This window comes from Xenopus tropicalis, chromosome 10 (genome assembly GCF_000004195.4).
Source record: "Xenopus tropicalis strain Nigerian chromosome 10, UCB_Xtro_10.0, whole genome shotgun sequence".
Lineage (NCBI taxonomy): Eukaryota > Metazoa > Chordata > Amphibia > Anura > Pipidae > Xenopus > Xenopus tropicalis.
Window position 1 is genome coordinate 3,018,618 of NC_030686.2, and position 12,164 is coordinate 3,030,781.

A 12,164-nucleotide genomic window follows, 5' to 3' on the forward strand; every position below is an offset into this window, starting at 1 on the left:
GGGTTGTGGGGGAGGAGTGGGGGGGGGCATATAGTTTATCAGATAAGGAGCTTCCGTTACAAGGAAAGCAGTCTCATAATTGCCTTAGCTCTAATTCTCCCTTAGCTAATGTAAACATCAGGGGGAGAAGTAATAATCTCCGCTGCATGCTGGCTAATGCGCGTAGCTTGTCGGGTAAATTAGGGGAGCTGCAGGCTATTGCATGTATTGAAAATTATGATTTAATAGGTATCACTGAGACCTGGTGGGATGATAAATGCGACTGGGCTGTGAATTTAAATGGTTATACACTTTTTAGGAGGGACAGAGAGATTAAAAAGGGTGGAGGGGTTTGTCTTTACGTAAAGTCAGACTTAAAGCCATGTAATAAAGACATTACCAATGAAAACGTCGAATCTCTTTGGGTAGAAATTTCAGTAGGGCTGAAGGTCACAAAGAAAATGATCATTGGTGTATGTTACAAACCACCCCGTATAGATGAGGGGGATGAGGCCCAGCTATTGTTGCAAATGGAGGAGGCTTCAAAATTGGGTCAAGTTGTTGTTATGGGGGACTTTAATTATCCGGACATTGACTGGAGTAATGGGGTGGCTAAGTCAGAAAAAGCTAGTAGGTTTGTAAATATGCTAAATGACAACTTTTTATTTCAGGCGGTTCAAGAACCCACTAGGAATGACGCTATTTTGGACCTGGTGATTTCTAATAATAATGAACTCATCTCTAACATTTGTGTGGGTGAGCATTTGGGGAACAGTGATCACAACATGGTCTCCTTTGAGATAATGCTGCAGAGACAGCGCTATAAGGGAGTAACTAAAACACTCAATTTTAGACGTGCAGACTTTGCCAGTATAAGGGCATCTCTGCAATGTGTCAACTGGGAAAGGCTTTTCATGGGGTTAGACACAGAAGGAAAATGGAACATCTTTAAAACATTGCTTTGTAGGTATACACAACAGTATATCCCCCTAGTAAGCAAGGAGAGGCATCGCAAAGCAAAACCTTTATGGCTGAATAAAAGTGTTATTGTCGAGGTTGGTAAGAAAAAACGTGCTTTTAGGGCATTCAAGTTAGCTGGGACAGCGGAAACTTTCATCAGGTACAAGGAAGCAAATAAAGCATGCAAAAAAGCTATCAGGCAAGCTAAAATAGAGATGGAAAGGGATATTGCAGCTAGGAGTAAAAAGAATCCAAAATTATTTTTTAATTATGTGAATAGTAAAAAAATGAAGCAAGAAGGGGTGGGAACTTTATTATCACGGGGGGGTACGTTGGTTGATGAGAACGGGGAAAAAGCTGAAATTTTGAACTCTTATTTTCATCTGTCTATACATCTGAGGAGCCAGATAATGAAGGCTTCCCTTGTAATATGCCCAGTTCTAGTAATTTAGCTACTGACGCATGGGTCACTCGGGAGGAAATTCAAAAGAGACTTGAACATGTAAAGGTAAACAAAGGTCCAGGGCCGGATGGGATTCATCCCAGGGTATTAAATGAGCTGAGCGCTGTGATTGCCAAACCTCTTCACTTAATTTTTCAGGATTCATTGAGGTCTGGCATGGTGCCAAGAGACTGGCGGATTGCTAATGTGGTGCCGTTATTTAAAAAGGGATCCCGTTCTCAGCCTGAAAACTATAGGCCTGTTAGTCTGACATCAGTAGTAGGAAAACTTTTGGAAGGGGTAATAAGGGATAGGGTACTTGAATACATTGCAGTTCACAATACTATTAGTTTGTGCCAGCATGGTTTTATGCGTAACAGATCTTGCCAGACTAATTTAGTTGCCTTTTATGAGGAGGTGAGTAGGAACCTTGATGCTGGAATGGCAGTTGATGTCATCTACTTGGACTTTGCTAAAGCGTTTGATACAGTACCTCACAGAAGGTTAATGATCAAATTAAGGAATATTGGCCTAGAACATAATATTTGTAATTGGATAGAGAACTGGCTGAAGGATAGAGTACAAAGAGTGGTTGTAAATGGAACATTTTCTAATTGGACCAGTGTGGTTAGTGGAGTACCGCAGGGGTCAGTCCTTGGGCCTTTGCTGTTTAACTTGTTTATTAATGACCTGGAGGTGGGCATAGACAGTATTGTTTCTATTTTTGCTGATGACACTAAATTGTGCAAAACTATAAGTTCCATGCAGGATGCTGCCGCTTTGCAGAGCGATTTGACAAAATTAGATAACTGGGCAGCAAACTGGAAAATGAGGTTCAATGTTGATAAGTGCAAAGTTATGCACTTTGGTAGAAATAATATAAACGCAAACTATCTACTGAATGGGAGTGAGTTGGGGGGATCCTTAATGGAGAAGGATCTAGGGGTTTTTGTTGATAACAAGTTGTCTAATTCCAGGCAGTGTCATTCTGTGGCTACTAAAGCAAATAAAGTGCTGTCTTGTATAAAAAGGGCATTGACTCAAGGGATGAGAACATAATTTTGCCCCTTTATAGGTCCCTGGTAAGGCCTCACCTTGAGTATGCAGTGCAGTTTTGGGCTCCAGTCCTTAAGAAGGATATTAATGAGCTGGAGAGAGTGCAGAGACGTGCAACTAAACTGGTTAAGGGGATGGAAGATTTAAACTATGAGGTTAGACTGTCGAGGTTGGGGTTGTTTTCTCTGGAAAAGAGGCGCTTGCGAGGGGACATGATTACTCTGTACAAGTACATTAGAGGGGATTATAGGCAGTTGGGGGATGTTCTTTTTTCCCATAAAAACAATCAACGCACCAGAGGTCACCCCTTTAGATTAGAGGAAAGGAGTTTCCATTTGAAGCAGCGTAGGTGGTTTTTCACGGTGAGGGCAGTGAGGTTATGGAATGCCCTTCCTAGTGATGTGGTAATGGCAGATTCTGTTAATGCCTTTAAGAGGGGCCTGGATGAGTTCTTGATCAATCAGAATATCCAAGGCTATTGTGATACTAATATCTACAGTTAGTACTAGTGGTTGTATTTATAGTTTATGTATGTGAGTGTATAGATTGGTAGGTGTGGGTTAGGTGTGCTGGGTTTACTTGGATGGGTTGAACTTGATGGACACAGGTCTTTTTTCAACCCTATGTAACTATGTAACTAACTATGTAACTATGTAACTATCCTCTGGACATGGTTTTTAGAGAAAGCAGCCCCAGGTTAGTTAGTACCTCATTAGGAGGCATCTCATATGCTTCATATTTGGGAAGAACCTTTTGGTTAGATCTCAGTACCTCATTAGGAGGCGTCTTATATGCTTCATATTTGGGAAGAACCTTTTGGTTAGATCTCAGTGCCTCATTAGGAGGCATCTCATATGCTTCATATTTGGGAAGAACCTTTTGGTTAGATCTCAGTACCTCATTAGGAGGCATCTCATATGCTTCATATTTGGGAAGAACCTTTTGGTTAGATCTCAGTACCTCATTAGGAGGCATCTCATATGCTTCATATTTGGGAAGAACCTTTTGGTTAGATCTCAGTACCTCATTAGGTGGCGTCTTATATGCTTCATATTTGGGAAGAACCTTTGGATAGGTTTCAGTACATCATCAGGTGACATCATCTGAGCTTGGTTTGGTCCCTTGAGAATGAGCCTTTGGTTTAGTTGCCCTAATGCTGCCGCCCAGTGAATACATTTATTCCCGAGCTTTGAGCTCCGCTGATATTTCCATTGGCTTTCCTGCCCCTTCCCGTAACAATGGCTTCCTTAGCACTGACTCACGGCCATAAATACACATAGAAACTCCTGACAGCCACACGTGCTGCTCCGAGCCGCTTATGGGTCCAGAGGTGGAGCGCGTCATTGCCCCTTACAGGGTTTCCTCCTTTTGGTGGTGGAGCAAATGTTGTGTATTTGCCCCAATACAGAAGGATGGGGCCACATAGTGTGAGGGAGGGGCATTTCTCTCTTCCTTGGTTTCACCAAAAATTTTTTTTTTTTACCCATCTCATTAATGAGATAATAATTCACTTCCTGTTCAGAAAGGGAAATCTTTTCTGTGGGACCGCATACCTCGAAGCTTCCAGCCTGTCATTTGCATAGTGCAAGGGATGATGGGAAAACAAACCCTGAATGGCTGTGGCTTTGTTCCTAATCACCCTGGGGGTTTCATTCTCAGGGCATTGATTCGTCTCCCTAAGTTAAATCAGCCATGGGGGGGGGGGGGGGGTTACTAATGTGCGACTGCCTGAACCTTTTGGCTTGTAGGTGCCCCCAGGGTGTCACCGATCTGCTCAGAGGTGGCAGTTGTGTCACCCAGGGCAGGAGCCGGATGATTGGCAGGTTTATCTCATTGGCCACAGTCTCTTTTCCCTGCTTCCCTGGGGGTGGAATTTCTGGCTTTCCAGCTCTGTCTGTGGCCCCCAAAGTTAGCCATACCTATACCTGCCTTCAGGGGGTGCTATACCCCCCCCCCTTTTTTTTTTTTTTTACTTAAAGGGGACCTGCCACCCTAAGAAATAATAAGTCCTTTTCCATCACGGTAGTTGAGCCAAAAATTCCTTCAGTTTTGGAATTCACAACCAGCAGGCAGGAAATGGTTAATAAGGCAGGTTTTTTATCACCCCAAAATCTTGTGTATTCCCCAGAATGAGGGCCCGAGGCCCATGCACGGCTCACACAGTTATAGACTGTGAGGAGGAAGGAAAGGGGGCAGTGACATCTAGAAAGTGCTAAATGGAAAGTGAAAGTAGCTGCCTGCCCCACCTATCCCTATGGTGGGGCAGGCAATATATGATTGACTAAAAAGGTTGATTGACTCTGGATTTTGTGGGTGTTTTAATAAAAAGAGTATTTAGGTTTTGTGTTTAATCTGGTCAGAGAACCCTTCAGTGACTGCTAATATCCTTATCATTTACAGTAGGGGGTACATTATCCCTTATAATACATGAGTGATACTCAGAGTTCCCTGTATAACTCAGCCTGCAGCCTTGTGCCTTTATATGGGGGGCACAGAACCCCTCAGTGACTGCTAATATCCTTATCATTTACAGTAGGGGGTACATTATCCCTTATAATACATGAGTGATACTCAGAGTTCCCTGTATAACTCAGCCTGCAGCCTTGTGCCTTTATATGGGGGGCACAGAACCCCTCAGTGACTGCTAATATCCTTATCATTTACAGTAGGGGGTACAGTATCCCTTATAATACATGAGTGCCTTATTCCCTCTCTCCAGTAACATACATGTGCATATGTACAACAGAGATCCACTTATGTCATGCCTGGAAGGTGATCATGGTGGTCATAGTTTTGGAGTTAAATATTAAACAGCAGCATATCAGTTGTATATAATAACCTGAGTATTATTGTTCTCTGCTAGTAGTGTTGTGTCAGTCGTTATGAGCAAACTTAGGGGGCTGTTCCTGCTGAATTGTGCTTAGTACAGGGGAATCCCTATGTGCCATAGTTTTATGGTATCTCTCTGTACAGGCTATGGGCAAACTTAGGGGGCTGTTCCTGCTGAATTGTGCTTAGTACAGGGGAATCCCTATGTGCCATAGTTTTATGGTATCTCTCTGTACAGGCTATGAGCAAACTTAGGGGGCTGTTCCTGCTGAATTGTGCTTAGTACAGGGGAATCCCTATGTGCCATAGTTTTATGGTATCTCTCTGTACAGGCTATGGGCAAACTTAGGGGGCTGTTCCTGCTAAATTGTGCTTAGTACAGGGGAATCCCTATGTGCCATAGTTTTATGGTATCTCTCTGTACAGGCTATGAGCAAACTTAGGGGGCTGTTCCTGCTAAATTGTGCTTAGTACAGGGGAATCCCTATGTGCCATAGTTTTATGGTATCTCTCTGTACAGGCTATGAACAAATTTAGGGGGCTGTTCCTGCTGAATTGTGCTTAGTACAGGGGAATCCCTATGTGCCATAGTTTTATGGTATCTCTCTGTACAGGCTATGGGCAAACTTAGGGGGCTGTTCCTGCTGAATTGTGCTTAGTACAGGGGAATCCCTATGTGCCATAGTTTTATGGTATCTCTCTGTACAGGCTATGGGCAAACTTAGGGGGCTGTTCCTGCTGAATTGTGCTTAGTACAGGGGAATCCCTATGTGCCATAGTTTTATGGTATCTCTCTGTACAGGCTATGGGCAAACTTAGGGGGCTGTTCCTGCTGAATTGTGCTTAGTACAGGGGAATCCCTATGTGCCATAGTTTTATGGTATCTCTCTGTACAGGCTATGGGCAAACTTAGGGGGCTGTTCCTGCTGAATTGTGCTTAGTACAGGGCAGTTGCATCTCAGTAACAGATAGAGGGCACCAATGACAGATCACTTTCTAGGGGAACTTTATTTTTTTTTTATTGGGGAAACCATTTTCATTTTGCTCTTCCAGAACCAAAGAAGTGAGCGGTGAGACAGAAACCCTCACACTTTATATGGTGCAGCAGTGAATGAGTTTGAGTAATAGGATTAGGAGGCTCAGCACTTACCTTATGTGATTGTTCTACAATTAACATTCTTCAGACATGAACTATAGGGTGTAACCAACGAGTACAGTCACTAATTACAGCAATATTGTATCCCTGTTTATCATTAAGTGATAATTTCACTTTATTTCCTCAGGTTTGTTCATCCAAGGAAATGGGATTTGTTATTCCTGTCTGGCAGTTATTTATCTTCCTATTTATGAGTTGTTTAACAATATGATTTGGAGTTGCCATACTGCTTAGATCTACTACTTAGATATTGGTGTTTCAAAGTGCAGTGGGATAATAGCCTCTGGGAAGGGACTGGGGCTGTGGGATAGCAGGTATAGTAGGGAGAGATGGTGCCTATAGTAGCAGTGGGGGATAATAGCCTCTGGGAAGGGACTGGGGCTGTGGGATAGCAGGTATAGTAGGGAGAGATGGTGCCTATAGTAGCAGTGGGGGGATAATAGCCTCTGGGAAGGGACTGGGGCTGTGGGATAGCAGGTATAGTAGGGAGAGATGGTGCCTATAGTAGCAGTGGGGGGATAATAGCCTCTGGGAAGGGACTGGGGCTGTGGGATAGCAGGTATAGTAGGGAGAGATGGTGCCTATAGTAGCAGTGGGATAATAGCCTCTGGGAAGGGACTGGGGCTGTGGGATAGCAGGTATAGTAGGGAGAGATGGTGCCTATAGTAGCAGTGGGATAATAGCCTCTGGGAAGGGGCTGGGGCTGTGGGATAGCAGGTATAGTAGGGAGAGATGGTGCCTATAGTAGCAGTGGGGGGATAATAGCCTCTGGGAAGGGACTGGGGCTGGGGGATAGCAGGTATAGTAGGGAGAGATGGTGCCTATAGTAGCAGTGGGGGATAATAGCCTCTGGGAAGGGACTGGGGCTGTGGGATAGCAGGTATAGTAGGGAGAGATGGTGCCTATAGTAGCAGTGGGGGATAATAGCCTCTGGGAAGGGACTGGGGCTGTGGGATAGCAGGTATAGTAGGGAGAGATGGTGCCTATAGTAGCAGTGGGGGGATAATAGCCTCTGGGAAGGGACTGGGGCTGGGGGATAGCAGGTATAGTAGGGAGAGATGGTGCCTATAGTAGGGGGGGTAGTAGCTCCGTGCCGCACTCAATACTCGGTGCTTCCCCATTTGGTACAAGTTATAGGCAGATACAGTGGGTTCTGTTTGGGAGGAACCAGTCTGTGCCCCTGAGCAAAGTCTAAGGATTCCTTTAGTGAATTGGGGCTTAACGAGCCTGAAGCCGTTACTATCTGCTGAGTGAGTAGGTTACTAGGGGTGTAGTGACTGTTTCTGCCATTCTTGAAAAATGCCCTCAATGCCTCTGACTACTCTCTGTGCTTGGGGCAGTGCTTTTTATAGCTATATAGTGTATAATGTACCCCCCTGTTGTATAACATAAGGATACTGAGGAGTCCCATGACCAAATGAAGGCCGAGTGCTTTTATACAGGTCCTGGGTCACCAACTCTTATTTTATAACAGGGGGAACATTGTTTATTGTAATGTCTGAGTCATGTGACAGGAATGACATCACTAAGCACGGATGACATCACTATCGATATCCATATAAATATATATATATAGTACATTATTAATGGGGTGAAGCCGCTCAGGGTGAGAGTTGCAGTTCATCTGGCAGGTAACCAGGCTCCCCCGGAGCTTAGCAACCTCTCCTTTATACAGGGCCTGAGAGTGCGGCCATGGAAGGGTTAATGCTGAGAGATTTTCATGTCATTCTGTTCCCGGGACTCAGATTGAGAGTTGGCAGATAATTTGCCAAGAAAGAAGCTGCGGGTTTGTTATTGGCATCTGTGCCCTCCCACCCACCGTGTGTCTGTGTGCCCCTGCCAACTGCCTCATCCACAGGAACAGGGAATAGCGCTGCGGGTACCTGTGCCCCCCCAGAGAGACTGGCACCTGTGCCCCCCAGAGAGACTGGCACCTGTGCCCCCCCAGAGAGACTGGCACCTGTGCCCCCCCAGAGAGACTGGCACCTGTGCCCCCCCAGAGAGACTGGCACCTGTGCCCCCCCAGAGAGACTGGCACCTGTGCCCCCCCAGCGAGACTGGCGCCTGTGCCCCCCCCAGAGAGACTGGCACCTGTGCCCCCCCAGAGAGACTGGCACCTGTGCCCCCCCAGAGAGACTGGCACCTGTGCCCCCCCAGAGAGACTGGCACCTGTGCCCCCCCAGAGAGACTGGCACCTGTGCCCCCCCAGCGAGACTGGCACCTGTGCCCCCCCAGCGAGACTGGCGCCTGTGCCCCCCCCAGAGAGACTGGCGCCTGTGCCCCCCCCCAGAGAGGACTGGCGCCTGTGCCCCCCCCAGAGAGACTGGCGCCTGTGCCCCCCCAGAGAGACTGGCGCCTGTGCCCCCCCCCAGAGAGACTGGCGCCTGTGCCCCCCCCAGAGAGACTGGCGCCTGTGCCCCCCCAGAGAGACTGGCGCCTGTGCCCCCCCCAGAGAGACTGGCGCCTGTGCCCCCCCCAGAGAGACTGGCGCCTGTGCCCCCCCCAGAGAGACTGGCGCCTGTGCCCCCCCCAGAGAGACTGGCGCCTGTGCCCCCCCCAGAGAGACTGGCGCCTGTGCCCCCCCCAGAGAGACTGGCGCCTGTGCCCCCCCCAGAGAGACTGGCGCCTGTGCCCCCCCAGAGAGACTGGCGCCTGTTCCCCCCCCCCCCAGGGAGACTGGCACCTGTTCCCCCCCCCCCCAGGGAGACTGGCACCTGTTTCCCCCCCCCCCAGGGAGACTGGCACCTGCTCCCCCCCCCCAGGGAGACTGGCTCCTGTGCCCCCCCCAGAGAGACTGGCTCCTGTGCCCCCCCCCCCCCCCCCCAGTGAGACTGGTACCTGTGCCCCCCCCCCTAGCGAGACTGGTACCTGTGCCCCCCCAGCGAGACTGGTACCTCTGCCCCCACCAGCGAGACTGGTATCTGTGCCCCCCCCCGGCGAGACTGGTACCTGTCCCCCCCAGAGAGACTGGTACTAGAGCCTGCCTTGGTGTTGGGCCTTTACCAGTGTAAATGGTTCTGTGCTTCCCTTGGTTGGGATTGGACCTTTGCTTATCTTTTAGGGTTATTATTTAACTTTTCCAGCCAGCAGCTTTCTGGATGTTTTTATGGCTTCCTCCTGGTTACTAGGTTTAATGACTGTAGCAACGGCTGTAGTGTGAGTGACACTGACCCGCTTGTCTGTCTTTCCATCAGGGAGAAGAAAATCAAAGTTCAAGATATAAAGAATAATATTAAGGAAGCTATAGAGGTAAGTGCCCTCCTGGGGGCCCCCGCTCACCCCTGCCCTCCTGGGGGGGCCCCCCGCTCACCCCTGCCCCTCCTGGGGGCCCCCGCTCACCCCTGCCTCTCCTGGGGGCCCCCGCTCACCCCTGCCCCTCCTGGGGGCCCCCGCACACCCACCTGCCCTCCTGGGGCCCCGCACACACCTGCCTTCCTGGGGGCCCCCGCTCACCCCTGCCCTCCTGGGGGCCCCGCACACCCACCTGCCCTCCTGGGGCCCCCCGCGCACCCCTGCCCCTCCTTGGGGCCCCGCACACACCTGCCTTCCTGGGGCCCCGCACACACCTGCCTTCCTGGGGCCCCGTGCCCATCCCTGCCCCTTTGGGGGCCCCGCGCACCCCTCTCCCTCCTGGGGTCCCTCCGCACCCCTGCTCGCTGCAGTCACATTGCTGGGGCAGCTATTGCCTAACTCAGGAGTTGTCCGGCCTGGGGCCCTTTGGTTATTGTAGGACTGTAACTCCCTGCATCCTGTGCCAGTTGGCAAGGCCACACCTCATAATACAGCAATGGGAAGGGCACCTCCAAATTGTACCCCCACAAATTCCAATATACAGCTTCATATTGTTACTGGAATGAGTGTGAGTAATGGATAAACCCCTGCCAGGAAGTGGGCATCTCCTATAACCCCTGCCAGGAAGTGGGCATCTCCTATGGCAACGCTGTACTGAAGCCCCCCCCCCCCCCCATTGACCAGACCCTGACCTGTACCCCCTTCTCTCTTGCAGACAATAGTTACGGCGATGTGTAACCTGTCCCCCCCGGTGGAGCTAGCGAATCCAGAAAACCAGTTCCGAATTGACTACATCCTGAACCTGCCCAGTCATAAAGACTTCGACTTCTCACCAGTAAGTGCCAGCGGCACCCCGACTGTACTGGGACCCACACAGGCCTGTTGCGCAGGTTATTGGCTTCTGTATTAGATCCTTATCGTATGAAAGGGGGGCGCTCTCATCTACACTAATGGTGAGCCTGACGCACCTTACAACCATAACCCCCGTGCCCATAGCTGCTGGATTATCCCCATGTAACAGGGAGCACCCCCATATCCCCTGGGGAATATTTCCTTGGTCACATGACAGCAGGGCATGGCCAATCAGCATCTACTGCAGGCTGGAACGCACTGAGCATGTGCGGAGAAGCCGACCTAAGTCAAAAGGTCCATATTTTTATATAGCAAGTCCTAAAAGTTGATGAAGAAACTAAAGTGGTATTTGCCCCTGTATTTATTGAACCAAAATGATCCAATAATACATCTGCGTGGGGCAAAAGTAAGTGAATCCTAAGGATTATCGTCTAATTTTGAAGGTGGAACCAGAGTCTGTCATCCCATTGGCTGAAAACACCAATGGGGTGTAAGGAACGGGGTGGATATGTTTCATGGCTCCAACAATGGAGGTGTCTGAGGAGCTGTTGATGCCCCTAAAGCTGGAGAAGGTTCCAAGACTATCTCTAGAGAGTTGGGACTCCAACCAATCCAAATGGAGGAAATTCAAGCCCATTGTTACCCTATCCAGAAGTGGTAACTTCAACTGCAAGGTGGTGTCCAATAGCACGAGAGGTTACAAAGGAACCCAGGGGAACGTCTAGAAGGTCTCACCTTGGCCAACATTGATGTTCCTGAGTCCCACCATCAGTGTGACAAACCAGAAGGAGACTGGGACCTCATCTCTGTATCCTTGTACATGGCGGTGGTTCTGGTTCGGGCCAGTTTAGCTGCTTCTGGGCCTGGACGGCTTGTAAGCATTGATGGAACAATGGATTCTGAACCAGAACCAAAGGAAAATACCAAGACATCTGTCCGTGACCTGAACCTCAAGAGACAGCGGGTCACGCGGCGAGACACCCACCCTAAACACAAGTGGTTCTGCCATAGACTGGTTACAGGAGGATAAAGTAACTGTTGGGTTATGGCCAAGTCCCAGTCACGACCTTAATCCAATGGAAATGTTGTTGGAAAGACCTGACCCCCCCCCCCCCCCCCCCCCGACTGTTCTGTATTGGGGCGGAAATTCTGCCCCCCATTATTATTGGATCATTTTTGTCCAGTAAATACCCAATGATTTTTAGTTGTTTCACTAGTTTGGAATTAGCGGCGCAGTGTGAGGGTGGGAAAACTTGGCTTCAGAGCTGACAGTTACCAGGTCCGAATGGGTTAATAGTTCTGTTCCAGGGTTAGTATTCATTTTACAGGGACTCGAGGACTTATTTATAAACTGGGCAGTAACCCATAGAAATTAGTGGTTGGGTTTATTCAGCTGCCGGCAGGTACAGCAATGTAAGCAAAAATCTGATTGGTTGTAAGCAGCAGTCCTGCCCTGCTTTATGGCTGAGATTCTAGCTATCTGTATAACAGAGCATTCTGTCACAGTGGCACAGATCCTATCTGATCCCCCCCATTGTAAGCAGCAGTCCTGCCCTGCTTTATGGCTGAGATTCTAGCTATCTGTATAACAGAGCATTC

General features: G+C 48.8%; 1 protein-coding gene across 2 annotated transcripts in view; it reads left to right on the forward strand.

Moving 5' to 3' along the window:
* Positions 1 to 12,164, forward strand: part of gnas (GNAS complex locus) — a 76,085-nt gene that overhangs the window by 43,133 nt on the left and 20,788 nt on the right. For both annotated transcript variants that reach the window (XM_031894841.1, XM_031894842.1), the window contains exons 3-4: positions 9,617 to 9,671; positions 10,429 to 10,548. In XM_031894841.1, the coding sequence (XP_031750701.1) occupies positions 9,617 to 9,671; positions 10,429 to 10,548 (175 nt within the window). The remainder of the gene's footprint in view (positions 1 to 9,616; positions 9,672 to 10,428; positions 10,549 to 12,164) is intronic.